This window comes from Apteryx mantelli, chromosome 15 (assembly GCF_036417845.1).
Source record: "Apteryx mantelli isolate bAptMan1 chromosome 15, bAptMan1.hap1, whole genome shotgun sequence".
Taxonomy (NCBI): domain Eukaryota; kingdom Metazoa; phylum Chordata; class Aves; order Apterygiformes; family Apterygidae; genus Apteryx; species Apteryx mantelli.
Window position 1 is genome coordinate 8,286,997 of NC_089992.1, and position 27,267 is coordinate 8,314,263.

The following is a 27,267-nucleotide window of genomic DNA, read 5'->3' on the forward strand; positions in this document are numbered from 1 at the left end:
CATGCTGGGAGCTTTTTCCTCAATCCAAATGCAGAATGAAGCGCTGGCAGATGATTTGTTCTGATATTTGATAGCAGAATAACTGAGGGGAGCAGGGGAAAGGATTGATTATTTGGGGGTCGCCGACAGCTCCAGCAACTACATTTTGCCTCGAGTTCAGGACTTTAAAGAAGTTTAATAGTCAGGAGATAATTAGTGAACATGTGATACACTTTAAATGTGGATTAGAAAGCTGTTTTTAAAAAGAAAGCTATTTTTGCGTGCTGGCAGATTGACATTTCAATGGAAGAGGAGTGGCTGTAAGTCAATACCTGGGAGTGCGAATTTCTGCGGGGAGCGTCTTGCTTTTCGCCTGCTGCTCTGCGGGCTCAGGAGTTACTGTTCAGGGCTGTATCCCTTGTTGGATTCTTGGGGCCATGACATTATGTAGAGACCTTTTTTAAGAGAAGGGACTAGACAGTCCAATAAGCTAGTAACTAGAGTAGGAAAAAAATACCTTTCTTTTATTAAGGCATCATTCTGTGCTAGAGCTTTAGGAAGGAGAAGGAGGTGATCCTCTTACAGATTTGAAATGCATAAGGACTGAGAGTTAAAAGATCTCGGAATACAACGCTGTTCTCTCCGTAAGGAAGAATTGTTTATTTGCAATGTGATGCTGCACAAAGAACAATCTCAGCTAGAAAGTCTTCTCCTGAGGAATCGTAGCACTGGTCTAAGGCATTATGTTATGGAAGCCCCCCAAAAATGTTCGCTTGAAGCAAAGGCAAGCTAGTACTATGAATCCAAGCTTGCTATTTGCTATATTTACAAAATTCACCTCCTACAGAGTGTAATCTGGAGCTTTGATATGGCAGTAATTCAAGACAGCAAGAAACGTGTTGCTTTTTATTATTGCTGTGCGCATTCTTCATGTCAGTACCAGCTCAGTTTTGTGTAGCACACTTTGTGCGCTGCTCCTGGGACAGCCTTCAACCCTTTGCGCAAGTTCTCCTTTCTGTTGCTGTTTCAGTGTTGGGGAGTTTTCCCTACAGTCCAGGGTTTATTTATAGTATTTATTTTGTGGGTATGCAGGAGGAGTTTCTGCTCGGTAGAATGAATCGAATCTTTTTCTGATAGACTGCAGCAAAGTCTTTCCAAAGGAAGTGTAGGTCATGAGGCCATTTCTCAGAAACATGTGTGGTCAGAGGATTATATTGTTGTGCTAAATTGTCAGAGATGTAATCAGCTGATATTGCTGTTGCCTGTACTCCAAATCATTGGGATCTTTAATTTTTTTTAAGATATATTATGAAATTGCTCCTAAATATATCCCTGTTTATCTCATCACCTTTTATTACATTCAGCCTATCCCAAAAATAGAGACCTCAAAGGACTAATGGTCTTATCCCGATAAATATCTAACAAGTGTTCACCAAATTGAAGGAACTTGAAGAGACAAGAAGATCCTACTTTTCGTAAGGCAGCTTCTCATGTTACTGTAAGCTTTTGAGTCAGAACTACATTACATCTGAGTAATGGGTTCTTGAAGCACGTCAGGCAGGTGTCTACTATTCATTCAAAATCAAGCAGTTAGGATATGAAAGCACACCACAATAGCCAGGCTGGGCAAGAAGAGAGGAAAGAGTGTATGTCCAAGCAATATTGCTGTGCTGACAAAACACCTACAAGTAGATGCAGCTTCTTGACAGAAAGGGACTCTGGCAAGATTAGGTTATATAGTTGGGATTGGACATCTTTAATTAACAAATACTGTGATCACTGTTCGCTAGCTTTTCTTCTGGGAGATGTTTCCCTAATGACTCTTCTCAAAGGTCTCAATCTTTAAAGACCTTCATTGCCAGGTAGAAATGTATCATTTTATTTTGAATTTTAAAAATCTTCATCTCATTCATATCAACGGCATTTTCCCTATGGCTGCATGGAAAAGCACTTAATACAATTTTCATCACCTTGTAGAGCAGCAGGATGAATCAATAACCAGTGTCACTAACAGTACTACATATGTGATAATGAACTTTGTGCCCCAAAGGCCTCTGTGATAGTATTAAAATACTAGCTTATTGCTTGGGATTATATGTTCCTAGTGGAGTTTTGGAAAGAAATGGTTGCATTATGTTGGCAAAGTGCAAAAATTGTCCTCTTGGATTTCATCCTGAGAGTGATATGGAAGTCAAAACACAGATTTGCCTGTGTTAAGCGTCAGCACACAAACAATGTGTTTCTGGTGTTCGAAACTCTTGATTTTTATCTAGCCTGACAATAAAATGAGGGTCTGATCTTGCTAGGATTGAGTTGATGAAATGTTAACTGATGACCTTAAGAGGAGCAATGTTCTTGACACTCTGTGCAGGACATCAAAATGCTACAAGTATTGGTCGCGTTATCTTTTCAAATCTAGTACAAGGGAGGGGAGCATAATTAGCATTTTTGCTTCTCAGATGGGGAAGCAGAGACTCTTGACTGTTTTAGTAACTTATTCACATGCACAGAGGAAATCTGAAGCAGAACCAGGAATGTTCTGATTTTCTTCTGATGCCTAGTGCTGTATTTTAGCAAATGACTTGTTCCTCTAGCTGCTATGCATCGTGGAGTATCTGCATACTGCTTGCTTCTCCCATCCTCGGTATGCCAGCAGTTTTGGCTTAATGTGGTCTGTGTTTTGGACCAGATCTGAACAGTCATGGCACTCTTCTTCCTATGAGACGTGCCCCTGAGAAAAGGGTAAGGTCTCCTTTCTGGGCCTTAACATGGAGACGTTTGCTGCAACTCTGAGCCGTTCTCGTCATGGCCTTTATCACTGCTTTCCCAACAAATAGGGTTCTCAGAAATTTGTGTTGTTAACTCTGATTTCTGAGAATCTGCCATTAGTAACACACAAACTCATCTAATTAAGACAAAATTATGACAATTTGACTTAATAATTTTGGATTAGTTTATCAGTAGTACACTGCAAAACCAACTATCTCTAAAGCCCAAAAGATAACAGTAGACTCCAATGCTAGTGGAAAACTCTTGGTGACATTTGTTGCAGCAATTTTTATTGGAGGTGGGAACACTCTTCTTGCAAAATCACCTCTGCGTATGGGAAAACTCCCTCAATACAAATGCGCATCTTCCTTAAGATGGTTTTGTCATTCATTCAGTGTGCAGTTTTAGTAGAAATGAAAGAGTGAGTGTTATTAGGATGGGCTCTTAGCCCTAACACAGCTACTCTCAAACAGCATGACCTTGGTCAAATCCCTTTATTCCTCTACAAGTTAGTATATGTATCCATAGCATGGGTATAGGACTGACATAAGCCCCTGGGAAAAAGTAATGTTATTTGCTTTACTGTCTGCAAAGCAGTTTGTTATCCTGACACCAAAACATCTTTCACTTTACATTAATTCCTGTTGTTCATAGCTGTCATGAGAGTCGGTAGCACAGGGGAAAAAGAGCATTATGACTTTGACTTTTATGCCAAGGAAAAGTAGACAGAAAGGAAACTCCACTGAATGGTGACCAGTGAAAGCTTTCACGTCTTTGCTGGGCAAACAGAACGGCTGGGACATGATGTTTGTACCACCGCCATGGTGACACCATCACGGAAGCATGAGGAAGGGGGAAAACAGATGTAAACTCCCCAGAGAAGGGTTTATCTTTCTAGTCCAGAGATCAAATCATCTTCTCTAGGGCAGTGCAGATGAGCTAATTTTTTGAAGCTGGTAATACATTAAACACTTGAAATATCAATTGGGAAGACAAGTCTCATTTCTTGTGTTGTTATGGTAAGAAGAAAAAGGCAAAAATTTTGATTCTGCATCTAGACTAATGGGAGCCGAGTGAAAAAACATGGGCAAATACCTGCAGATAAGCTCAGCTTCACCTAGAGCCTTTTAGGAGTTATACAGCTTGCATTTTGCCTGTGCTTGCTGCTGTTTCATAGTTTCCTTCGGTCTCAGACACGCTAGTTGTTAAAACTAATAACAAACAAACAGTGAAGACAGGAATGAAACCAGATGTTGGAAGTAAAATGGACTTGTTGAAGACTGGGGATTTTTTTTTTTTTTTTTTTTTTTTTGAGACTGGTTTGAATAAACAGAAGAATATCAGCAGCACTGAAAGAAGTTTGTTTTAAATTGCCTGTGCAAACCCTCTGTTTTTACAGGGCATTTGGAAATGAAAACTGAAGATGAGGTGGATTTTATGAAAGATCACAAAGAGAGCGCAGCTTGTGAGGGAAGGGTAAGTGTCATTTATATGTTGTTACCTTGTATTTTTCTGTGCTTTTTAAAGAACTGTCAGCACTGCTGTGGATGGCCACCTAAACTGCTGATTTCCTTTCTGTACTCTTTGCAAGACTAAACTTAGTTTTTCATTGTGACCTTTTATTTTAGCCTCTTGAAAATAGCATGAACTTTTTTTTTTTTTTTTAGACCTTTCATTTTTAAAACACTCTGGCTGAAGCCATATTTAGGTTGTCTCAGTCTGCGCAGTACAGTTTGACCCGATAGGTTCCTCCTGTGGCAGCTTTGGTCAAAGATCAGTAGGAATAAGGTTATTTTTGCTCTTTGCTGCATCCCCGGGACTCAGCGCTCAGATAAGAGGGATGCCCATTGAGCGTGCCATACTCCTGGCCGCTGCGCGTGGCTCTGCTTCCGCTGTGTTCCCGGCAGGACGCTTCATCCCTCCCCGGGCTTTGTCTGGCTGGAGAGTTTTTCGAAGCCGGGCCGCGCTGGGGTGTGCGGAGCGGAGCCCAGCCTGCGCCGCCCGAAAGCGTTGCTGTCTGGAAGCGAACGGTGCTTTCCCGGAATAGAAACGCGCGGTGGAAAGACGTGCAGGGATCAAACAGGAGGGAAAACCCCACCTGCCTGCCCCAGATGACTCTAGAGAAAGGCCCTGCAAGAGATCTGAAGTGCGTGGGCTTGGTTTTGTGTTACCGCTTCCCCTGCCCCCCCGGTGCCTTGCCATTTTTAAGGACTGTCTGCAATAACAAATAAGGGTGTTGGGCTTGACGGGAATGTAATTTTGATTTAAGAATATGTATTCTGCTTAATCAGGAGCTGGATTTGTCGGTTTTACCTTTCTTAGTTGGATTTGCATTTGCTCCTAGATGTTATACATAGTTTCTTGTTCCTGAAAAAGATAATGTTTTGCAAATGCTAAATTGCTCGCAGCCTGTGTTGGTGCACGTTGCCATTGAGCAGCTGTGTTTGTGCGTTAGCTTGCAATTACGAAGCTGTTAAAAGAGAAAATATTGTGGAGATGAGTTAACATTACAGGGTGGAGCACCAAAAACTTTGCTCATCCCACAGTAAAGCTCTTTAGGCAGCAGAACAGTCCTGCCAAAGCTTGTAATAAAATCAGGTTAATTTTGTTTTTAACAAGTTAAGGCTTAATTTCTGTAGCTGTTAGCTCAGTGAGTTAACCAGGGAATAGCGCTAATAACTCTCCAAGCTAAAATTTGTCCTGATAAATAAGTCCTTCATATTGGAATGCTCGAATGTAAAGGTGCTAATTTTTTTATTATGGATAATTTTCATGACTAATACTTAGGTTATCTGGTAGTAAAGGAAGCTATGTTTAGAAAATGCAAATAGAAACCCTGCCTGCATTTTATTTCAAGCTGCCTTCCTCTCAAACAAGGAAAAAGAAGAAGGTATTGAACTTTGCTTCCATTTTGCATGTTTTACATGCATTTGGATTTTTTTTTGCGTGCGTTCTCGTCTCTTCTTTCCTGCTCTCCCCTCCCCCCTCACCCAACACCTCTTTAGAAATCTGGCTTTTCTGGTGTGGGACTGGGAGTGTCAGGGGAATGGAAAGTTTGCTGCAGGAGTGACAGGGTTTCCTGTTGCTACGTTCAACAGAAACAAAATAACAACTGCACTATATTAAGGTCATTTAAAAAAAAAAAAAATCAGCCGAAGACTTATAAATAGAGCTTAATTCACACACGTAGGTTGAGCAGGGAGCCGGCCGGTGAAAGCAAACGTGACCTGCACGTCTCCTGCCTTGTCCTTCGTCTCCGCTTTGTTTCGTGTTGGCTTTTTGTAGCCAGCAGTCTTTCAGGTGCTCGTTGCTTTCTCATTACTGAGCCATTTTGTGGTTAGTAAAAGCGGTTTGCTTAACTCGTTGCAAATAGAAATGTTGTTACTTGCACCTTGTCGTGCACTGGGGTGCGTTTAGTGGTCGTGCCTAACGCTGTCCGGAGCCCTGGTTCAAGGCGTTTGGGAACTACGTTAACTCTTGGTTCATAGGTGAGAATTTTGCAGGATAATATTTATAAACATGCAATGTGGAAAGCAGTTTATACACACAGACTATAAAACAAGTTTTGGAGAAAGAGAAACTTCTTGTATTTTTGAATCAGGCTGAATAACAATAAGCTTTAAACTCATTGGAAAGAAAAGGGGGGAGAATCTTTTGTATGAATTAGTTTCTTGACACAGGGAATTATCTGGATTCTTGATGCCAAGAAATGTACTCGAGCGTTACTTGAATAAGATACACATGCTTTTGCCCATAGTCATTTCAGAGGACGATGCCTGAGAGAGGCACTTGTGCATGTCATGGAAAAGTTGCAGCTGAAAAGTGTTTAGGAAAATAATGGTTTGCAGGGTTATAAACACTGAAAAGAAAATAATGGAAAAATGATTTTTCCTATTAAAAATTTTTTTTTTTAAGTGTCTGTTTCTTAAATCTCCAGAATGTTTTCTCTGAGGTATTTATTGTGTTTTAGAAATTCTGTAACAAGGATTTCCCAAGCTCCTCTTGTGTTTAGCAGTATCTGCTGTAAGTGTCCTTTCTGCCTGGGACTTCATCAGTTCTCATCTTGCTGGTTCATTTGGCAATGCTGAGAGGAGCTGAGGGAATAATTTGATGTGATCGATTAAAATTAAACAGTAGCATTTTTTAAATTGAGTACTTCTACATTCTTAACTCTAATGAGAAGTCTGCTTTGGCTTCTACCTACTGTGATATTAAAATAATTTAGAAGTGGAGCATAGTGGCTCCAGCACTATCTTCGCTTAGAATGAAGCTCAAATAATATGATTTGCACTTTCATCTGTCCACTGATCCAGCTAGTGCAGTAATATGTGATATATCAGCAATGTTGCTTTCTGGGAAAAAACTTCTTGTTTTGTTCAGTATTTTCAGTAATGATTTGGAAAATGAGAGTACATTTGCAATGCTTGCAGGTGACGTCAGGTTGGGAGGAGTTGCAGGCCTTTGGGAGAATAGGGTAAGAATTCAAAATGACCGTAACAAATTGGAGAGTGTACCCAGATAAGAGATCAAGACAATTACAAGGTGATTCATTTGCAAAGAAGTCAAAATGCACATTTACTAAGTAAGGATTACTGAGTTGGAAAGCAATGGAGAGAAAAAGACCTAGGATTTTTAGTGGACTATAAATTAAGCATGAATCATCAGTGAGAAGTTATTGCAAAAGAGACACATCTTGTTTTGCGTTATGTTAAAGGAGTGTCATCTGTAAGACCCAGGAGGCAACCAGCACTGCTGAGGCCTCATCAGTGTCAGCAAATCAACCTTTGGGTGTCCTGCCCTAAGGAGGGTTCGGGCATATTGGAAGTGAACAAGAAGAAGAGATAAAGAAATGTGAGAAAAGGTTGAAAGAATTAAATTTATTCAGTGTAATGAAAAGAAAACTATTGTGCAATATAGCACTCTTCCAGTATGTAAGCGTCATTATTAAAGTTCCACATTTCTGTGGCAGCATAATTTACTGATTTGCTAATTTGCCAGGATGACTTAGATTGGATATTGAGAAAACTTCCTGTTATCATCATGAAACCATGGGGAGACCACCAAGGAAGGATATGAAACCTCCTTCCCTGGAAGCTGTTAAGAATAAGACAGATGGCAGCTGTCAGGGGCAGTGCCCTAGGTCTGTTGTTATTGGTTGGTTTTGATTTGTAGGTCCCTACTTTGTTGAGGGTTTTTTTCCCTTCTCCTGTAAGGGTTCCTGTGTGTCTCACACGCACACACAGCGTGTGTGTGAGCTTGCTTTTCTTCATTGCCTTTTTCTTCGTTGCCTTTCCAGACCCTTGGAGAGTAAGCCACAACCAAGAGTGAAAGCCATGAGTAGGTTCCCTAGGTAGCAACAGCAGGCCAACCAATTGCTTGAGGTCCTTTCTAGCCCTACATGTTTCTGCTGAAGGAAGTTTCTGTGCCTGGGTGGGATTTTTTTACAGCTGCAGCCTGCAAAGAGCTTCTGTGAAGGGTCCGGCCCCAGGCTGCAGGAGCTAAGCAGGGTTTTCCCTGTGGCTGCACCTCTCTGTGGCAGGGGCTCCACGGGAGCTGCTGCATGGGGGACCTGAGCATAACGGGGTTATGTCATCCTTCTTCCAGGGCCAATTTCTCTGTTCCTCCCAACACAGAGAAGAGGAAGAAGCTGCTGGGAGAGTCCAGTTGGGTGCATGGAGGAAGGTGGAAGCACGGAGAGTTGGAGGAGGAAGGGGACAGGGACAGCAGAAGCGAAGGAGGATGAGGGAGGAGGGAATAGCTTCTGTAGGTGATGGAGATAGGCATAGGGAACGGACTGGATTGGGTGAAAAAGGGTTTAGGGGTGAGAGGAGAGACTCCCGCAGCAGTGAGGTAGGTGTTGGGATGGAGAGTAGGTGAGAAGGCTGGAAGGATCCAGAGATTTGTCCTTCCCCCTGACTATAGTCTTTCAGCTTTCTCTTCCCTGGAGCCAGCAGATAAGTGGTGGCAATTCTGGACAAGGTGTACAATGTCACCCCCTCTAGTGGCAGGTTCCTGGAGATAAGAAGAGCCTTCTGTTGAAGCTGGTTGCTTGGTTAAGCCAAGCAGTAGAGAGATGTTTCATGACTCAAAAATGCTGAGACTCATTGGTGACTCAAAGCAAGGGATCATTATAGTTCGGCAGGATCCAGTTTGGGTTTATTTTCTTAGAAAAATAACTTCTTTAACAAAATGTTAAGACTCTAAAGCTGACTGCTCACCCTGAGGAAACAGCAGAATTCAGGTCACTTGTGCACGCTGCAGTCGCTTTGCTCTGCGTGTGTGTGTGTGTGTGTATGTATGCATGCTGTGCTAAGGTCTGTGGTTGTGTGGTTGCAAACCACTTTTTTCCAACGGGCCCCGGGAACGGCGTGGAAAACGTCCGCACGCATGGCTGAAGCGGTTGGTTATACCCAGATCGAAACAGGGTCCTGCAGCGTTAAGTGCAGGGTCGTCTCAGGGCTGTATCCTAGCTCTGCCTTTCTAAAGCCACTTGTGTAACTCTCCTGGGTGAATGTTATTCTAGCAACTACAGTAAATATGGAAAAAATCTGCCCGAAAGGAGGCTGCCCTAAGCCTGGCAGACCGAGAGGGTGACGCACACGCACCGGGTCAGGACTGAGGGCTCGTCACCAGCGAGGCCCTTTCTCACACCCACCAGCATCCTGTCTGCCCCCGAGGCTCGAGAGGTCGACGGGGAAACCGGATCAGATGGTGAGCCCTCGTCCGAATTTGTGGTTTTGCAGAGCAGACTGCAAAGCAGAGTAGTCTGTTTTGTGCATCACTGCGTAAGCTGTCGATTCCACAGTATATGCCACAGAGACTTAGAAGTGGGGAAAAAATAAGGAATTCAAACCAGCCTGAGCTTATTGTTGATGTTTACTATTCCTCATGCTTTAAAGTCTGTAGCAGGAAAGCATTTACACAACTATTGTGTGGGAGGTTTTTTGTCCTACAGTTAATTTCTTTGGGTGCTGCAATTCCAGTTCCTTTTTCTCGTGCACGCTGCTAATCCTCATCCTGATACAGTCATTTCCAAGTTCAGTCACCGGATTCACGGGTGTTAGTAAGAGAAGCAGGAACGCGGCCAGCCGGCCAAATCCCAGGCTCGGTGCAGAGTTTCTACTCGCAGCTTTGGCTTGGTGCGACCCGCGGCAGCCCGGGGCAGACGAGCGTGCCTCCACCGCACACGGCGGCTGCAGGGCTTGTTGCAGCCCTTGCTGATCTTCAGAGGTTGCAGGCTACTTCTCTTCCCCTGCACCTTCCCTTCCGTCACCACAGGCAAGGCTTTTTAGATGCAAAGGTTGTTGCATATAGCCCCAATACTCTTTTTCAGAATTTCCTGCCGGCCCCCTCTGACCGCTGTGTAATTTGATGGGTCCTCCCCAAAGCTGAACGCCTTCAGCTACTGCAGCAGAACTGGCTTACTCTGCTCACAAGATGTGCGCTGCAAATACCACTGCACGGCAGGATTAGCTAATCCGCGTTGTAGACTGTTAGTAAATGCATGTTGCCAGAATCATTTTTCCAGTCCTTTGTTTTGTGTTTGGGAGCCACTCTCCCTCTAATAAAACTTCTGGCTCTGCCTTCCTCCCCATATCAGCTGCACAGGAAGTTTATTCCTCAGCTTTGTCACACTAATTATTAAAAGCTTGACGAGCTACCTGCAATTTCATTTTACCATCTGTAAATACAGTTCTACTGAATGTTGCCTCAAAGGCAGGACTGTGTGTATATTCCTGTGGTTGTCTTGAGATGGATGCTGCTCAAAGGCAACTCTTTTGGAATTTGAATCTTCTGCAGTGCTTGTTTTTGACTTGCTTCGGAGAATGGGTTTCACTTATATGAATTATTTAATATTAGTGTATTAGAGTAGCTTTCTGAGGTCCTGTTTAGGATCAGTACTCAATTATTTCACAGGTTTGACAAAGAGCTAAAAGATTTCCAATACAATATAAGAAGTACTGGTTTTGGAAATCTTTTCCAGTGGTTAGATATATTTTTTTATGCAATCATAAAAGTATGGATACATGAAATAATGGATGTATAAGACTGTCTGTTACCATGGCAAAGGAATGCTGACATTGAATATTGTTCCTTGTGGAGGAAAATACTGTGCTGTTTTTCAAAGGTTCAATCTCCTGTATCATATGGATTCTTTTATTTGTATTTGAAATCTCTTGAAGTTTTGTGGTGTAACTGTTCTATGGTAGGCATGGTTACTGCACACTTAATTCCTAGTCTAAATATAGAGGAAGTTGTGATGATAACATGGGAGACCAAATGTGGACTTTTCAATGGAGACTGCATTATTATGACAGAACAGCCTTTGGTGTATCACATCATTGGGCTTTTATCTTTCTGAAAGTAAAAAAAACTGTCTGGCTCCATTCTGATATTTTGGAAGTTGCAGTTGGCACCCTACAATTTGGAAAACCAAGCATTTACAGTTTTCTGTAAAGTAATGCTTCTCACAGTTCACTGATAGTTACAGTGCCCTAGAGAAAGAGCTTCCTAGCTGAGAATCATTAATGCAAGAAATAGGTTTTTAAGTTATCATATATTTGTTCTGGGGTTTGGTGAGGAATCACGCAATGATTCTTCAGTTCTGTAGCCATTCTACACTAATAGCAATGTTAAAGCTTGTACGTAAGTTTTTTCATGATTTTTCATCTTAAGTGTTTCTCCAGTCATCATTTGAAGATAAATATGGGCATTTTACTTCAGAGAGTGAGTATTTGTTAAGTTTAACAAATTGCATGAAGCTGTCCTGGTTTAAAGTTGCTGCTGCTCGAAGCTGAATATGCAACCTCAGGTGCTGGGGAAGAAGCGTTGAATAGCTGAACATATTTCAAGTATTACATTGGGCAATCTGATGTAGCAGCCTGCTGCTTTTTTAGGTATAATTCTTCAGGATTAGGGAAAATTTCTGTGACAATTTGTGGCAGATCCAAAAAGTCCCCTGCAAGGTGGGTCTCAGCAAGAAGCGACACACATGGAGAGAGCCTCTAGCTAACTGTGTATGGAGGAAGGGGGGAAGGTTTGGGGTTGGTTTGTTTCTAATCCAGATGATTCCTTGAACGGGTCCATTTGTGTTGGTGTAATTGAGGGGTGGGAGCAAGTGGTCAGGAAGGGGAGGGAGACATGTGCTTCTTGGGCTGTTTCAACGCTGTGTGGGCTTTGGTGGTGAACTGCAGCCTGAAAGGGTCAGGGCTCTTCCAGGATGGGAATCGATGAGCGACGGAGGAGTCTCAGCTCTCCATCACATGAAGTTTTTCATCAGGGCTGGGTGTCCTCTTGAGTGATATGCTGCAGCTCAAAATAAACTGCCAAACCAATGCTACAACTGCTGGGTTACGTTGTGGCCTGTGTCCTGGAGGTTCGTATGGACTAGGCGTTTGCATGATACCTCCAGTCTTTAAAGCCTCTCTTAGAAGATGAAACCTAGCAATGCAATCTGAGAGCGCTCAGATATGGACGTGCACTGTGATTTGAGAGATAGGCAGGACTCTCAGCAGTATTCAGACATGGCGTTTTGGACTTAATCTTCCAGCAAAAGGATGAAAAAAATGGTGTGAATAAGAAGGAAAAATGTAAAGGAAAGGAGAGAGAATTTTATTTAGAGTGCAGATTAGAAAGAATTGTTCTTCTGTTAAGTATTTCCATTCATGCAGTGTGAATCGTTATGAAAATGTATTTGGCATTTTACCCAGTACTGTTAAAACTCTTTCCATGGAAACATGGAATCAAAATGAATTTAGCCTCTCAGTAGTTGCACAGAATCCCTTTTTTGTTATCTTTTTCAGTCTTTTCTCCCCACCCTTTTTAGACAGTCTGTCTTCTCTTATTATATTATTTTTGATACCAAGCTGGAAACCTCAGATTCTTTTCCTCCAAAACCTCTGCTCTTACTGCTCAGGATCCTGTATACATCTCAGTGTGGCCTGAAGTGACTTGGTTGTGTTGCAGAATGTTTCTGGAATCAAACTGATTTTAAAACATCAGATAAAATAAAAGCCTGGACAATACTCTTTGTTGCCTTTTCATGCCATGTTGTAGCTCATGTTGACTAAGTCACTGCTCTCTGGCATGGCCAGTGGTGCCTTTCCTGCTGTTTTCAGCCTGGAAAGCCTACAAGTACTCTGTTGTGCAGAGTGGTAACACGGTAGAATTTGTCTGTGATTGAGAGGGCATTAAGCTTGGGACTGCAAAGCAAGAGTAGATGGTGAATATGGTAGTGGATGATTAAAATAGCACAGGTCTGTACAGAAGTCACAGAATCACAGAATCGCTGAGGTTGGAAGGGACCTCTGGAGATCATCTAGTCCAACCCCCCTGCTCAAGCAGAGTCACCTAGAGCACGTTGCACAGGATTGCATCCAGGCAGGTTTTGAATATCTCCAGAGAAGGAGACTCCACAACCTCTCTGGGCAAACTATTCCAGTGCTCTGTCACCCTCAGAGTGAAAAAGTTTTCTCATGTTCAGATGGAAGCGTCTGTGTTTCAGTTTGTGCCCGTTGCCTCGCATCCTGTCGCTGGGCACCACTGAAAAGAGTCTGGTCCCATCCTCTCGACACCCTCCCTTCAGATACTTGTACACGTTGATAAGATCTCCTCTCAGCCTTCTCTTCTCCAGGCTAAACAGGCCCAGCTCTCTCAGCCTTTCCTCATAAGAGAGATGCTCCGGTCCCCTAATCATCTTTGTAGCCCTTCGCTGGACTTGCTCTAGTAGTGCCACATCCCTCTTGTACTGGGGAGCCCAGAACTAGACGCAGTACTCCAGATGTGGCCTCACCAGGGCTGAGGAGAGGGGCAGGATCACCTCCCTCGACCTGCTGGCAACACTCTTCCTGATGCACCCCAGGATACCATTGGCCTTCTTGGCCACAAGGGCACATTGCTGCCTCATGCTTAACTTGGTGTCCACCAGCACTCCCAGGTCCTTCTCTGCAGAGCTGCTTTCCAGCAGGTCAACCCCCAACCTGTACTGGTGCGTGGGGTTATTCCTCCCCAGGTGCAGGACCCTGCACTTGCCTTTGTTGAACTTCATGAGGTTCCTCTCCGCCCACCTCTCCAGTCCTGACTGTCTTGGTATGCACGCATATGATATTTAAAATCAAAGCACTTGACTGGTGTGGAAAAGGATTGGGTTTGGGTGAGCAGAGGCAGCTGCAAGGCAGAGCTGTGAGCTTATGTTGTATCTGACCGTAGTCAGCCGCGGTTGTCCGTGCTGTCACAGCACCAAATCCATCAAAACTTTCAAGGAAAGGAAAATTTTTGAATGTGAATACTTGCATTTGCCATCATTCACACAGAAGAAGAGGTAATGTCTTCAAATGCAGATACTGTAAAAAGCATGGATGGTAGCAACTTTTTTGTTTAGAGCCCAGAGCGGATAGACTGAGATATGAATAGTGCTTCTTTTCATCGCCGCTTGCCTCCCTTCCATCATCAATTTGTTGTTTTTACTCCTGTGGTCTGTATTTTGGACTTCTGCTTTGGAATAGCCCCAACGTGGAGCTTGTAACAAGAATGTGACAGAGTTTTGCAATGGTTTAATAAAATATACTTTATCAGCTATATTGGAATTAGCGGATGGGAGCAAATTCTAAACCAGGCTTTCTATTGCACTTGGTGTTTTCCAGCTAGCAAGGCTCTTGTCTTTCCGTCTTCTCTTTCTGCTTCATTTAGGCATTAAATTTATGCCTCTATAAGCATGCATTTGCTGTAGCTAACTTTTCATTTTCTCCTAAGCAGCGGTGAATTTAGCTACCCCCTGCTTGCTTTCTTACTGTGTTTATCATCTCCGTGCCAGCAATGTACTCAGCAAAAGCGAAGGCAGTAGCTGTGCCCAAGAGGCTCATCCAAAAGAGAGAGACAATATTTCTGGGTTATCTTGTTTGCTTTCTCTTCTGTTTGTGTAGTTAAACTCAGAGTAATTGTTCCTAGCCTGTATTTAACCTGAGTTGCACTGCTCTTGTTTCAGATCTGGAAAAGGACTGATGCCTGGCATATCATTCTGTCAGTCTAGTTAGATATTACTTCTCCCTAAAGACCCTGTCTTGATTTATATCCTGACATCACAGCCACAATAATACTAGTTTCACCTTATTTATGCATTTATTTATTCCAGGGCCTATTCTTGCAGTATTTGCAAAAGTGATAATTGCATGGCCCTGGCCCTCTCAAACCCCTCTTGAAAAGCATTTAATAGTGGAAATGTTCTGCGTCTCTTAAAAATAGATGCAGGGAGAGAGAGGGAGCACAGTACCTTTTTCAAGCACTATGTGCCTCCCTGTCCTGAAGGATTTTCCATCTTTTCTATTGCTATGGGAGTTGCAATATCGCTTTTGCAACTACTAGGCCACCGAGCCTGCCTGGCTCAGTTACCAGCCGAATGTGCTCCCCCTTCTCCTGCGTTGTCCTTCCAGCTGGTGAGATAAGAGGCAGGAACGTGAAGCCTCGCCCTTGCTAACTCATTAGCCTGAGACCTGGTACTGAGTCTGCTTAACGTCAAGTGGCTTGTTTTCCTTCTGTCTGAGTCTGTACTTACCTCCATAAATCACAATAAGATCATAATCCGAACTTATCTGACGCTGAACTTTTGCTTAGTTTCTTAGCACAGCTGGACGCATTAAATACCTAAAAACAGTTGGGAGGGATATTATTTCCAAAATACACAGTTTCAAAGGCTAGAGATGCAGCTCGCACATTGGTTTCAGTCTGAGATCTGATACTTGGGAGATTAGAAATCTCTTCCGTCGCTCCAAAATGTTGCACTGCGGATTTCATTGATTCTTACCCGAGTCAAAAGACACAGACCGGGTGGGCTGTTAACATCTGCTGAGGATAGAGAAGTGTTTTTTGGCTTTTCTTTCCCCCGCTCTATTTTTTATTTTATTTTACTTAACTCTTTGCCTTTTACTATAACAAGATGAGCAACTACATACGTACTTGCTTGCCCAGGAGGAGATGGACAAGTCTGTGCTTCAAATGCCTAAATGTGAGGGGTGAAAAGTCAGAGCAGTAATGTATGGCTCGGAGCCTTTCAAAAAAGAGGGGGCTTTCTGCTTACATCGTTTTCAAATATTGATACCATTTCACCTGTAGGAGGTGTAACTGTAGGAAAAGTTCTGGATAATATGGAGGAGTTTTAAAAGCCTGGCAATAACTTATTTTAACAAAGTTATTTTTTATTAATAACCTCAACAAAATTTTTAATAATAATCTGAGAAACCTAAAGTAACCTATTTTAATATCTTAATAAAAAGCACCTTTGCATTCATCGTTGCTAATTCTCTCTCTTTTTAACTGTGAAAACCTCGTGGGATATGTTATACTCCTCTGTTTTGGTGTGAAGGGGGAGGGATCCGACGCTCTTCGTGGGCTTCGGTATAGCTTAAGGGTGACTTGGACTCAGTTGCTTGAAAGACTTCTGAATGCAGCGAGTTTGCTGTGCCGAGGACGAGGTGATGCCTTGTGCAGGGGGAGGCTGGAGAGTTTTGGGTGTTGGGGGGCGCAGTGGAAGGTGAGTACGTTGTCTTTGAGGCAGCCCTGCGCTATCTTAAAGACTTAAATAATTGCTTGCAGCCCATCCCTCTCCACTGCTGACCGTAGAGCAGCTGCAGCGCGCTGGAAACGCAGGTGCCAGAGGAGAGGTGTAGGAACAGCGCCCCGATTCGGGATTACGGTCCTCTGCTCCCTGAAATGAGCTCTGGGGCATTTTGCAAATTCTGGTTTTAACCTGCATTTTGGGGAGATGTGGTGAGAAAACTGTAAAGGCTCTTTTGGTAACAGAGGGATATTTGGGGACAGTGTTTGAATTGCTTGTCAAGGCTATTGCTTGCTTTGTGTCTTTGAGGAAGCTGGGGTTCATTTCGTCTATTTTAAATGATGCAAAAGGCACCCAGAAGAGTGTAGATGAATCCTCCGTCTTTGTTCTAAGTATAGAGACTAAATAAATATCTTCTTCTTTCTGGGCTTAAAATCCTTACAGTGCACCAGACAACAAAAATTTGCGTCTTGGAGTAGCTCCTAGAATTCTTTAATGCTGAAATATCTCCCACGCTTGAGAACCTGGGGCTCTCCCTCCTTTAGATAAGTGATCGCCGTTTAAAGTAGCTTTTCTTGTTGCTGTTCTTCTGGGCCAGTTTTGGTACAATTAAGTCAATACCTGCTGAGACGCTAGGCATGCATGACAGCAAAATAAGAAGTTTTGAAGGTAAGAGTAAACAAGTGCCCTCTGTTAAAAGAGAGGGGGAAAATCTGTGCTCTACGTATTGCCTTTCTCCTGCTCTCTACGGTTTGAGTGTATACCGAAAAATGATATTTTAAAGGAGTTTAAAAGCTCTCTAAGTTTTTCCTACTCTTTCAAGAAAACGGAATTTATCTGCAAACATATTGTTTCAAGTAGCAGCTGAGCTAAGTGTTTAAAAATGGGAATATTTTGATTTAATTTAAAATGCCTTTTAGGTAATTGTTTGTCTCCCCAGAAAAGTACGTTCTGCTTTTAGGCATGTCTCATTACGAGCAACGCGTGTTCCCTAACCGGTAAGCAGCACTGCCTGGCGCATGGAAAACCTTTTGGCAGGTTGGCCCTTAAAATATACCGTGTGTTATCTTTTATGGAGGATGTTGGCAGATGTCTGGATGCCGGTATTGAAACAGCAGGAGGGGAGGCAGAACAAATCTGGGGTTTATTGCGGCGAGCTGTTGGGGGAGATGGGAAGGGGAGCCAAGGCGCCGGGTGTCAGAGTGCTGCGGGCGATTAGCTCTCGTTCGCGGGGAAGAAAGGAGCTAGAGCAGAGGATATTTTAGCCCGTATCGAGGTGAATAAATGAGATTATGCAGGTGCCCATCCGGGAGCTCTATTTCCTTAGTTTCTTATCTGCGGTGGCTGACCAAGAAGCGAGACCGAACAGAGCTACGCAGCTCAAGGCTTCATTTCTAATTTGGGGCACATTCTGCCCTTTTTTTCAAACTCCCAGGGGAGAAGGAAGAATGGGGCACCGCCTCCAGTGCCTGAGTAGGGGGCAAAGTCAGGAAAGGAGCCCGACTAATACTTTCTTCCAGTCCCACCAATTGCCCTAGCCAAAAGAGCGTAAAATAACAACAGCTGTTGAAAAAGTCTGAATCGTGTGCCTGTACCAACAGATGTTTCCGTAAGCCATTGAAATTTAGGTTGTCCCAGCTTAAATGCAGCATGGGGTGAAAAGGGTCAAAAGGGTAAAATATATCTGAGGGAGATTTCTCTACTTATGAGAACTTTATAAGCTGTCAGTGAAGTTGTAAACAAACTTGCACCAAAATATATCATATATTTAGTATAAACTGTGTCTTTTTGCTTGTTACTGGCTGCTTGAGTTAACAAAGAAAATGTTTTTCTTTCAATAGCTTTCAGATCTTTTGCTGGGTATTTTTTCTTATGCGTCTGCATTAAATAAGCCCGTTTAACAAAACCTGATCCTCTTATAAACATGGAATAATGACAGTATACCACATATGGGTTTCATTAATTTTTGCATGTTTTGAAGTTGCTTTTTTTTCTCCTAAAGGCTAACTTCAGAAACAGCAGAGATTAATACTGCATAATAGCCAAAAGGACTAGCTGAGCAGTCAGCAATTCTGACTTTGGGTAGAAGGGTTTTATATGAGTTATTTAACCGTTTCATGATGGAAAGAACGTTTTTCTGTACAGAATGATGTTGCATAATCTTTATTCCTCCCAGACACTGTGACAGTGGTTTGCACTGATTGCACTGGCATCAGTGGTTGGTTATCTGCAAGCTTTCTTGCTTCTGACTGTTGTAAATGCTTTGGATTTTAGCCCGTTGAGAGCTCCGGAACATTTTGCCCCTTCTTCCTAAGAACACCAAACAACCCCTTTCCTTGTAGTCACTGGCCAGAAATTTGAGATGATTTGAGATTTCTCCAGAGCAAACTGCCCAGTTCCCTGCAACACAGGGACCTTTGCAGCTCCTGAGGATGGGATGGCCAGCATCGGTCAGATGCCTCAGGAAGTTTGCAAGACTCCCAAATATGTCAAATGCTGCTGTTTGACATTTTCATCCCCAGTTATCGTTGTCCACTAGATTAAGTCTGTTTAATTACCTTATTTATTGAAGTTATTAATTGTATGGAAGTGTGGCAGCTGTGACAGGTAGATAAAAAGGGGGACACAAAAACCCAAAAGCCAAAGTTTTCCTAAAATACTTGTATTGACCTGACCAGTATTTCCAGGGGCATTCCCTACTTTTATTTAAAGGTAGAGGAATAGGAACTGGGTTGGGATAGAGTATTCCGGTTAGGAATTATACCTGTGAGAACAGCTATTACTATAAAGGAATCTTTGAAAAGCTGCTAGAAGAGTTGCAGCATATGTTAGTTTATAAACTTAAAAATAAATATTTTATTATTTTTCTGGAACAATGTCAACAGTTGAGAAAATTCCTCACTAACTGAGTAAGCTTCAACATATCTGGCTGTTAATTGTACATATGCTTTATCTCCTGAAATTCCTTTAGGAATATATTTTAAAATTTGGCTGAAGGGGAAAACAAATCTAGCAGGTACTGCTGTAGCAGTGTTGAACCGCGTTTGAATACAGCACACTTTTCTTTGTGGGCTCTACGAGTCCTTACCTGGCATAGACGTCTTGAGGCCAGAAAGATAAAAGTGGTGTAAAAATTTGTAAAACGGTTTTGTTTCTGCAGGGTCAACATTCTTTCCTGGGCTCTTGCGCTGTGAAGACGTGTTTGTTTAATATTCTTTGCAGCGGACTGCCGGGGAAATGGATAAAACAGTGAGCAAAGTAATACTAATGTGGTCCTAAGGCAGACCTCACAGACAGGAGCTGGAATCAAAATGCCTCCTCTCAGAGTTTGTATTGGATTTTATTTCAAGTTTCCAAATGCATGTAGAGAGGGCATGAAAATATTGGTGGGGTGTAAGGAAGGAGGGGGAGCCGGAGGGTCCGGTGCCGCTAGGGAGAGCGGGTCTTAGCCGCAGTCAGAGCATTTCAATTACCGGTGGGGTCTGAGGTCCTTCTCCCCACAAAGCAAACACAAAAATTGGAAGTGCAAAACAAATACCACAGTGTCTCTATTCCCTGCCTTCGTTAGCAGCCAAGCAAAAAATTGACCTGGAAGTACGGTGGGTGCTTTTATACAGTGCTCCGCTTTCCCACCACTTCCACTTGCAGATTTTCAAGTTACAAGATGAAAGAAGAGATAACTTTTTTCCTTTTTGACAGAGTGCCCAGCCAGGACAATGCACTGGGTCGTGTGGGCTTCCCAGCGGCCGAATCCTAGGCACTTCAGTTAAAAGGGGGGGGGAAGAAAAAAAGAGGGAAGCTGAATCATTTTCTGGCATGATTTATTCGTTTGAATGACCCTTCTCTACTTTTCAATTTGACGACAGTGGCTTAAATCGAAGGCATGAAAGAATGGTAAAAGTTAAATTAATTTGCTTGGCTAAAAATGTGTCTTTTTTTATTGTCTAGTAATTTTACTCACCAGTTCTGTACGTCATTTTTGTTGGACTTATCCGCCAATTGACCTATGTAATCTTGCTATCCTGTCTCCCTTTTTAGCTAAATGTGTAGATCTTTAGATAGAAGCATCCACCAAGCATATTCTTGAATCAAATCTCTCATAACTGCAAGGCTTTCCAGAGTGGATCTGACTATGTTGGTCTGATCCTGTGTCGTGCCTACAACAATGGGTATTGAGCCGTTGTTTTTGAAGTCAATGTAACAGTATTTCCTGCGCTTGGAAAATGTGAGGTGATCTTTTTTCCTGCATAAAAACTTATTCTAATTTTTAATCTTTTACCTTAAACTGTAAGGCTTTACTCTTTCAAGATTTTTTTATTATTATGATATAATGGAATATATATATGTATTTACTTTTGTAAATCAGTCCTTTCTTGTACTCTTTGTTTATCTCAGTGATGTTAGAATATGTTTTTTTTATTATGCATGGTATAAAAATAAAAAAAATCCTTTGAGTTTTGAATTTGTCAACTTTATAGTTAATGAAACATCCCCTTATTCTTGCATTTGAGACAAATACAATGATCTCCCAGTCTAACTCCTCTGTAGGAAGAGTTGCCAGAAGCTGTTTGTTTGGGTATCATGTGGATTGAGCAGGCCTTCAGATGTTTGGTGGGTAGCCTGTGCAAACCAATTTCAAGTGGCTTGCATAATGTTTACAATGGTGTGAAAACTCCGATAAATGCAATTCACTGTTTTAAATACTTATATTTATGTTATTGTCTTTCCAGATCCCAAAAGTTGTAACACTGCCTTTAGAGTATGAGGCCTGATCACCGTAATTAGCATAGCTAGCAGCGTTGCTAAGAGCTGTAATAGTATATAGTCCCACTGAAGAGTCATATTTTGTATCTGTGTGTTCTCCTTTGGGAGAAAATCCTATATTAGCTCTGTTTTCCAGTATTTGCTTTGCTAGCTGCTGTTTGTTAGGTGGTTAAGGGACCGAGCCCATAAATAGCAGATTCTCATTTCTGAGATCGCTCAATGATGGTGGCCACTCATTGGGCTGCTGGGACATTAGCTAAGATTATTTCCCCACTCTGTGTTGACCAGCAGCTCTCAGCGGTGTTATATCCTGTATGACTCCCCATGTGGTGGAGTAGAGGATCTTCTCAGGTGAGGAACGTGAACAGGTAGGCCACTAGGCTTCAGCAACACCTTTGGGAATAAGCAGGCTCCACTGAGCCACTGCTGCATGACAAATCATTGGTGACCAACCACTGGAAACACAGATTACTGCAGAGCACTTTACAGCAGCGGTGTTCACCCAACACAGGTTGTGCAGGCGAGCAATCATAAATGCTCCCAGCCTTGGCTAATGCCCTTTTCTCCCTCCCCAGCATTGTTAAGACACCAGTCTTCTCCACCTACCGCAGTTTCCTTTCTGAATCCGGTTCCCTTGGCTGCCCCTCTCACTGCGTTATCCCTGCTCCCATCCTCCCTTTGCCACCCCAGCTTTGTTTATTCCTCTGCTACCACCTTTTCCCACTCCTCCTCTTCCATCTACTATTTGCACCCTGCCTTCCACCAAGTAACTCCAGTCCCTTTCCCCTCTCCAGTGCCCCAGACCAAAGACATTGCTCGGTGATTGGATTTGACCATACATTGCGCAGAACTACTTTATGCTTTTTCTCTCTGTGAATTTTCCAGAAGCTTTTGGGGTTGTTTGGGTTTTTTAAGGTATTATTGAGGTTTTAACATCTGTATGGGTGTAAAATTCACATGCTAATTATCAGCAACTTAAAAGCATAGAGTGAAATCTAAGCTAAGCTAGTTTGACTGGCTTTCATGTTGGAGGAGGTCAAAAAAATGGAGCGCTTCTTTCTGGTGGCCTCTTCAGCAGCAGTGCAGCTTGAGCTTGGGCTGAGCCAACTGCAAAACCAAAGTAATGTTCCACATCCAGGCGTCTTGGTTGAAAATTGACTTATGGTTCCTTACAAAAAGACCCACAGTGTTTTCATGTATTGCCCAATCTGTAGAGCATAAAACCTCACGCCCAGATGGGAAATGCCTGCACACAGGGATAGCTGGTGTCCCGGAGGGTGCGCAGGAGATGCAGGTTGTACCTCAAATGCTGATTTGGTTCTGCAAGTCATAATTCAGGTGCTGTTTGACAGCTTGCTTTGGGGACTGTTCCTAGCTTGTACGTTCATGTTTTCCCCTCTTAGTATTCAGGACGCTGGAATTCACTGCACGAAATAAAATGTCCAGTGTTTGACAGTGAAAAGTGTTTCTCAACTCTCATGACACACAGAATAAATATCCACGGCGTTGTCCAAGATCCCACAGCACTTCAGCCAGACAGACATCTTGATTTGCAGTTATTTTTGGTAAAGACAGAGCTATATGTTGCAAAGTGATGTAAAATCAGCTGAGAGGCTGCTAATCTCTTGCGTGGGATGTGTTTCTCCTGTAACCATTTGGGAGCAATCAGATGGGCAGTTTGCTTCCTCTGAAAGGATGTGCAGACATATTCCGCGGCAGACAAAAGCTTCGGCATTTTTCTAAAGGTTATTTGCACAATAGAAATTCCCGAGAAATGCATGCTGAGTCTCTGAGAAATATTAGAAAAGTGAAGGTCAGGAAATGGCTGAAGGTCTCTCAAGGTGCTTTTGTATTTTCTTAAAATATGTGATCCGCGAATCCATATGTTTGACAGCTTTCCAAATCTTTCTCATTCCTTCTTCATGGTCCTTAAACTGTTTATCAGGCAGTTATGTCTTTGAGCTTGAACACAGACTGCAGCTGTATGATGGTTTGTTTGGCTATAAAATTCAGTTTGGTCAGGTCGTTCCAAAGTATGATATTACTCTGTGAGGAAACGTGTCTCTTTCCAAACCGTTGCGTGAACATCTGAATGATTTAAGTAGGGAATATCTAGAAGAGTAGAGGCTGTCCATGTTGGAAGATCAGGTTTGAGTCTGCAGAAGATTTGGCCTAATAATTAATTTGGGCCAGTGCAGTCTCAAGAATGTTTTTCTTCAGCGAGAAAGACCAGGATGATGAATTTTGTTGCCTGCACTGCTGAGCTTCCCCCCCTACGACAGTGGACATTTGCCAGGTGACCAGTTCCCTGTGATGGCACATTGCGGGGTACCCGTCCACGTCCTTCTCCCTGGCTCCTCTTCTTCCCATGCTCTGCTTTCTTGGGGCATCCAGAATCATAACTGGCCAAAATAATTTTCTATTTGTGGAAACGCTGCAGTGTTTACTCACGGGCAGGGGCTTTGGTTTGGTTTTTGGGGCCACCTCAGTGATGAAGAGGATGCCACCAGGTGGTGCACAGGCTGGCTGGGCTGCAGCGGGAGGGAGGCGACACCCGACCAAAATGTCATCCCAGCACGCAGACAGGACAGGCTGGCTGGGAGGCGATCAGTCTCAAAAGTCTGCTTTGTCCTAAAATCCTTGTCTGAGAATGAAAAATGCATTATTTAACATCTAAGACTCTTTGCAAATGTCTGCAGCGTCAGCGCTTGATAATGTGCAACTGTCTAGTCGTCTCCAAAATCCGTGTTTGACCGTCTGTGTCTCAGTTTCTTTTCTCCCCGTTGCTGACCTGCCTCTCGACAAACACGATGAATGTGCGTGCCGTTCCAGATTGGACGCGCTTCTCCTACAGGCTTTGCAGTATTTGAGTGCAGATTTCTTTTGCCTTATTTAGTTTTAGAAAAAAGTTTTGTTTTGTCTGTCCTAACAAGTGCCAGAAACATAAAAAATTTTTAAAGCGCTTTGCAGAAGGTTGATTTTTTTTTTTTAAGAAGGGAACAATTTAAATTGCAATTATTCCCTTTATTTATCTGGTGAATTTATTAACTCCTGTGTTTAGTAACAAAAAGTGGGGTTTGACTTGTTTAAGGGACAGCACATTTTTCTCCTTCCATGCACTGCTCCATTAATTCCTCTCAGAGCCACAGTTTAGAATGGTAGAAAGCCTCAGTATTTCTGCAGATTGCATCATTTTCAGTGTTTCATAACTCTATGGAAAATGTAATTTGAAACAGATAACAATAGTGCTGTCTGTTTCAGCAGAACCATGATTTCCTTGTCATTAAGAGGTCTGTTAGCGGGTAGAGGAGGAGGAGTTTTATCTGGATGAGTTAAAGATCATATGGTGCAGTTGAGCACTTTTTTTCTTTTCTTTTCTTTTTTTTTTTTTTCCCTTCCCTTGAAATCTGCAGCACTGGACTTTGGTTTGGATATGAAACGATTGGTTGGTTTCAAACTCCTGGCTGCACAAAACCGCGCAGCGTTTCCAGATGTTTTCAATAAGGAGCCCAGAACTGTCGCATCAGCAGCCAATGGATAGGGCTGCTGATCGGGTCTCTTCTCCATTTTGAGTAACTCTCATAAAAGGAGAGCGGGGAGGAGAGAAAGAGAGAATTATTTACTTTTTTTTTTTTTTTTTTTAATCTTTATCCTCCAATTGTCCGGTGCATTGTGTCTGCGACCACGTAAATATTATATATTGTGTAAACATGCATATAGCTTTTGGGGGGCTGCTTTAAACAGATATACAAAAGAGACTGGAAACCTTTGTTCTGCTCCATCCGGGCTGGGCGTGTATCCTGCGTCTCCTCTGCGTGTGCAGTGCGTGTGTGGATACAAGGATATAAGGAAGACGAGATTTCCAGACTGAAACAATGCAGCAAAAGCCCCACCTAACGTGGGAGGAGGGTGATGGTCTCCCAAGTGGGAGTGTGTCTGGCACATTATCTTCTATTTGTTTATATTAGGTTTTTTTTTCCCCCCCAACAGTAAAGTCTGGAAATTAAAATGAGATGGACTTAGGGTGTCTGTAGTCGTCACTGGCCTCTTGATCTTGGCTGTGAGTCAGGAACATAACCGCAGCAAAACTCTCGGAACAAATTAGGGATTTAGAAGCTTTAATTGAAAAGAAAAAGAGAGGAGAAAGACAGACTTTTTTTTTTTTTAATAGTGGTTTATTTGTTTGGTTTTGTTGATCGTTTCACTCTGTGGTTGAAGGTGTAGAGGAGTTCAAAGGGATCAATTGGCAATTGCCCCCTAATCTTTGCTATATCCCAATGTAAATTATGGCTCACGGATAGGGTACGGCCATGCATCGAAACTTGCCTGGTTCCCCATCAGCAATGGGCAGACTGTGGCTTTGAGCCACGTGCTTCTCGCGAGCAGTTCAAGTGCTGTTGCCACGCTCCGTCGCATGACCAGCGCCGGGGCTGGCCGCGGGCAATCCCCGTCCTTGCTGGGGCAGGAGGGCAGCCGGCCACCAATGTCGCTGGGGGTCACAGGATGCAGCCCGCTGCCCTGCAAAGGCATGCGTGGGCTCGATCACAGCTGTTGACCATCCAAAGATTTTTGTGCGTCGGAAAAGTTGGCCTCCTCTCTTTGCCTTCCTGCTCTGAAGACTGCATGTCTCCCAGGGTGTCCCCTTGGCTCCCCTCCTCTTGGCTGGAGATGTTTCTCATTTCTCCTCTCCTGTAGGAAGGGGGAGATACGTTTGCAACCGCAAAAGACTTGGTGTAGGTGCGCCTGCAGATCTGACCTCTCACATGTCTATGGAAAATCCACTGTCATAGTGGTGGTGGCTCACGTCGTGGTCTCGTTTGAGAGGCAGGGATCGCTCGAGCTGTGCGAGCCGGACATTTCTCGTTGGTGGAGGGGCCCCGCAGTTCAGAGGTGATGCACGTTAAGTGCAGTGCTTTGACAGAGCTTGTGCAGTTGTCATTTGGATAAATCTTGGCCAGCGGAGGAGTAGAGACCTTTTATATCAGCAGCCGTCATTAGACTGGTTTGCAAAGAAACTTAAAAAAAACATCTGGTGTATCAGTTAAAAATTGTGGGTGTTACATAATGTGAAATTATAGTGTCATTAGGGCACAGTGACTGCCACAAACTCCTTTACCTGAACTAAATTCACAAACTTTGTTTATAGGTTCCTGTCTTGTAAATTTAGGTTTGAGGAAATCCCAGCCTTATATGGTAGCGTTTGCAAGGCTGGAATGCTGTCACAGCCATTTCTGGTTTCTCATCTCCACGGGCACATGATTGCTGGGATTCATTACTGGTGGAGTAAACTGGTGGCTCCAGAAAGTCCCCAAAGTACTACCACATTTCATGTGTGTCCTCATACTGAAAGCAGAAGCTCTGTTGATTATTGAAGAGAGCGGAGTCATTGGCCGATATCTGGAGCCAGGGGTTGTTGCTGTAAGAGAGACTCGTAAAGGAGAACCTCCTCAGTGCAGCTGGTTGCGTTGTGGAGATGAAGCTTTGGTTGTGAGGGAGAGACTGGAACCTAATGAAAGCGGGGTAAGATACCTCGCATTGACTAGGTAAGAGCATACCTGTGTCATTTATCCTGGAGTAGCTGAAACACTCTCAGTTCACAGCCTACTTTATCTTGTGTTGACTTGTTCAAGTAGCGATGCCCAAAGGTGGACCTCCAAGTGGTGGCTGCCTCCCAAGACATTCTGCAGTCTTAGAAAAAGGTGCCCTTCTCAGCTTGCTTAGGGAGGCTGCTAAATCTAGAGGGTAACTTGATGGCTTTTGCATAATCCGATTGTACAAATTGGGCGTACCATATGCAATATAGCCCAAAATAATAGTTTGCATTAGTATAAAATCCCTTTATTCAGTTGTTTTGCCAAATGTGCACATATGGGAGTCAGCTCATATGCTACTAACAGACAGAAAAGTGGATAGCACTGGAAGGAGAGGAGCTTAAATGTCCACTTGCAGCAGACAGGATTTCTGATTTTAGATGTTCTTTGGAAGAATCCACTTGCATTCAAATGCAGAAGACTCACTTTTTATCTGTTTCGGAAGGATGCAGGATTGAGTCATCTTTGCCAGAATTGGAGCTGGCGGTTACAAAGCGCCTTATACAACTAAGGGGACTTAGGCCACTGAGCCATTCCCTAAGGGGCTGTATGAAAAGACTTAGAAATCCCTAACTAAACTCCATTAATAGAGCGAATCCCAACAGCAGGAGATGT

The 27,267-nt window shown here is 43.1% G+C and overlaps 1 protein-coding gene across 7 annotated transcripts in view; it reads left to right on the forward strand.

The window, feature by feature from the left end:
* The window catches only part of AKAP13 (A-kinase anchoring protein 13), a 236,478-nt gene that overhangs the window by 130,786 nt on the left and 78,425 nt on the right, over nucleotides 1–27,267 (forward strand). For all 7 annotated transcript variants that reach the window (XM_067305659.1, XM_067305657.1, XM_067305660.1 and 4 more), the window contains one exon: nucleotides 4,148–4,224. In XM_067305659.1, coding sequence (XP_067161760.1) covers nucleotides 4,148–4,224 — 77 coding nt within the window. The remainder of the gene's footprint in view (nucleotides 1–4,147; nucleotides 4,225–27,267) is intronic.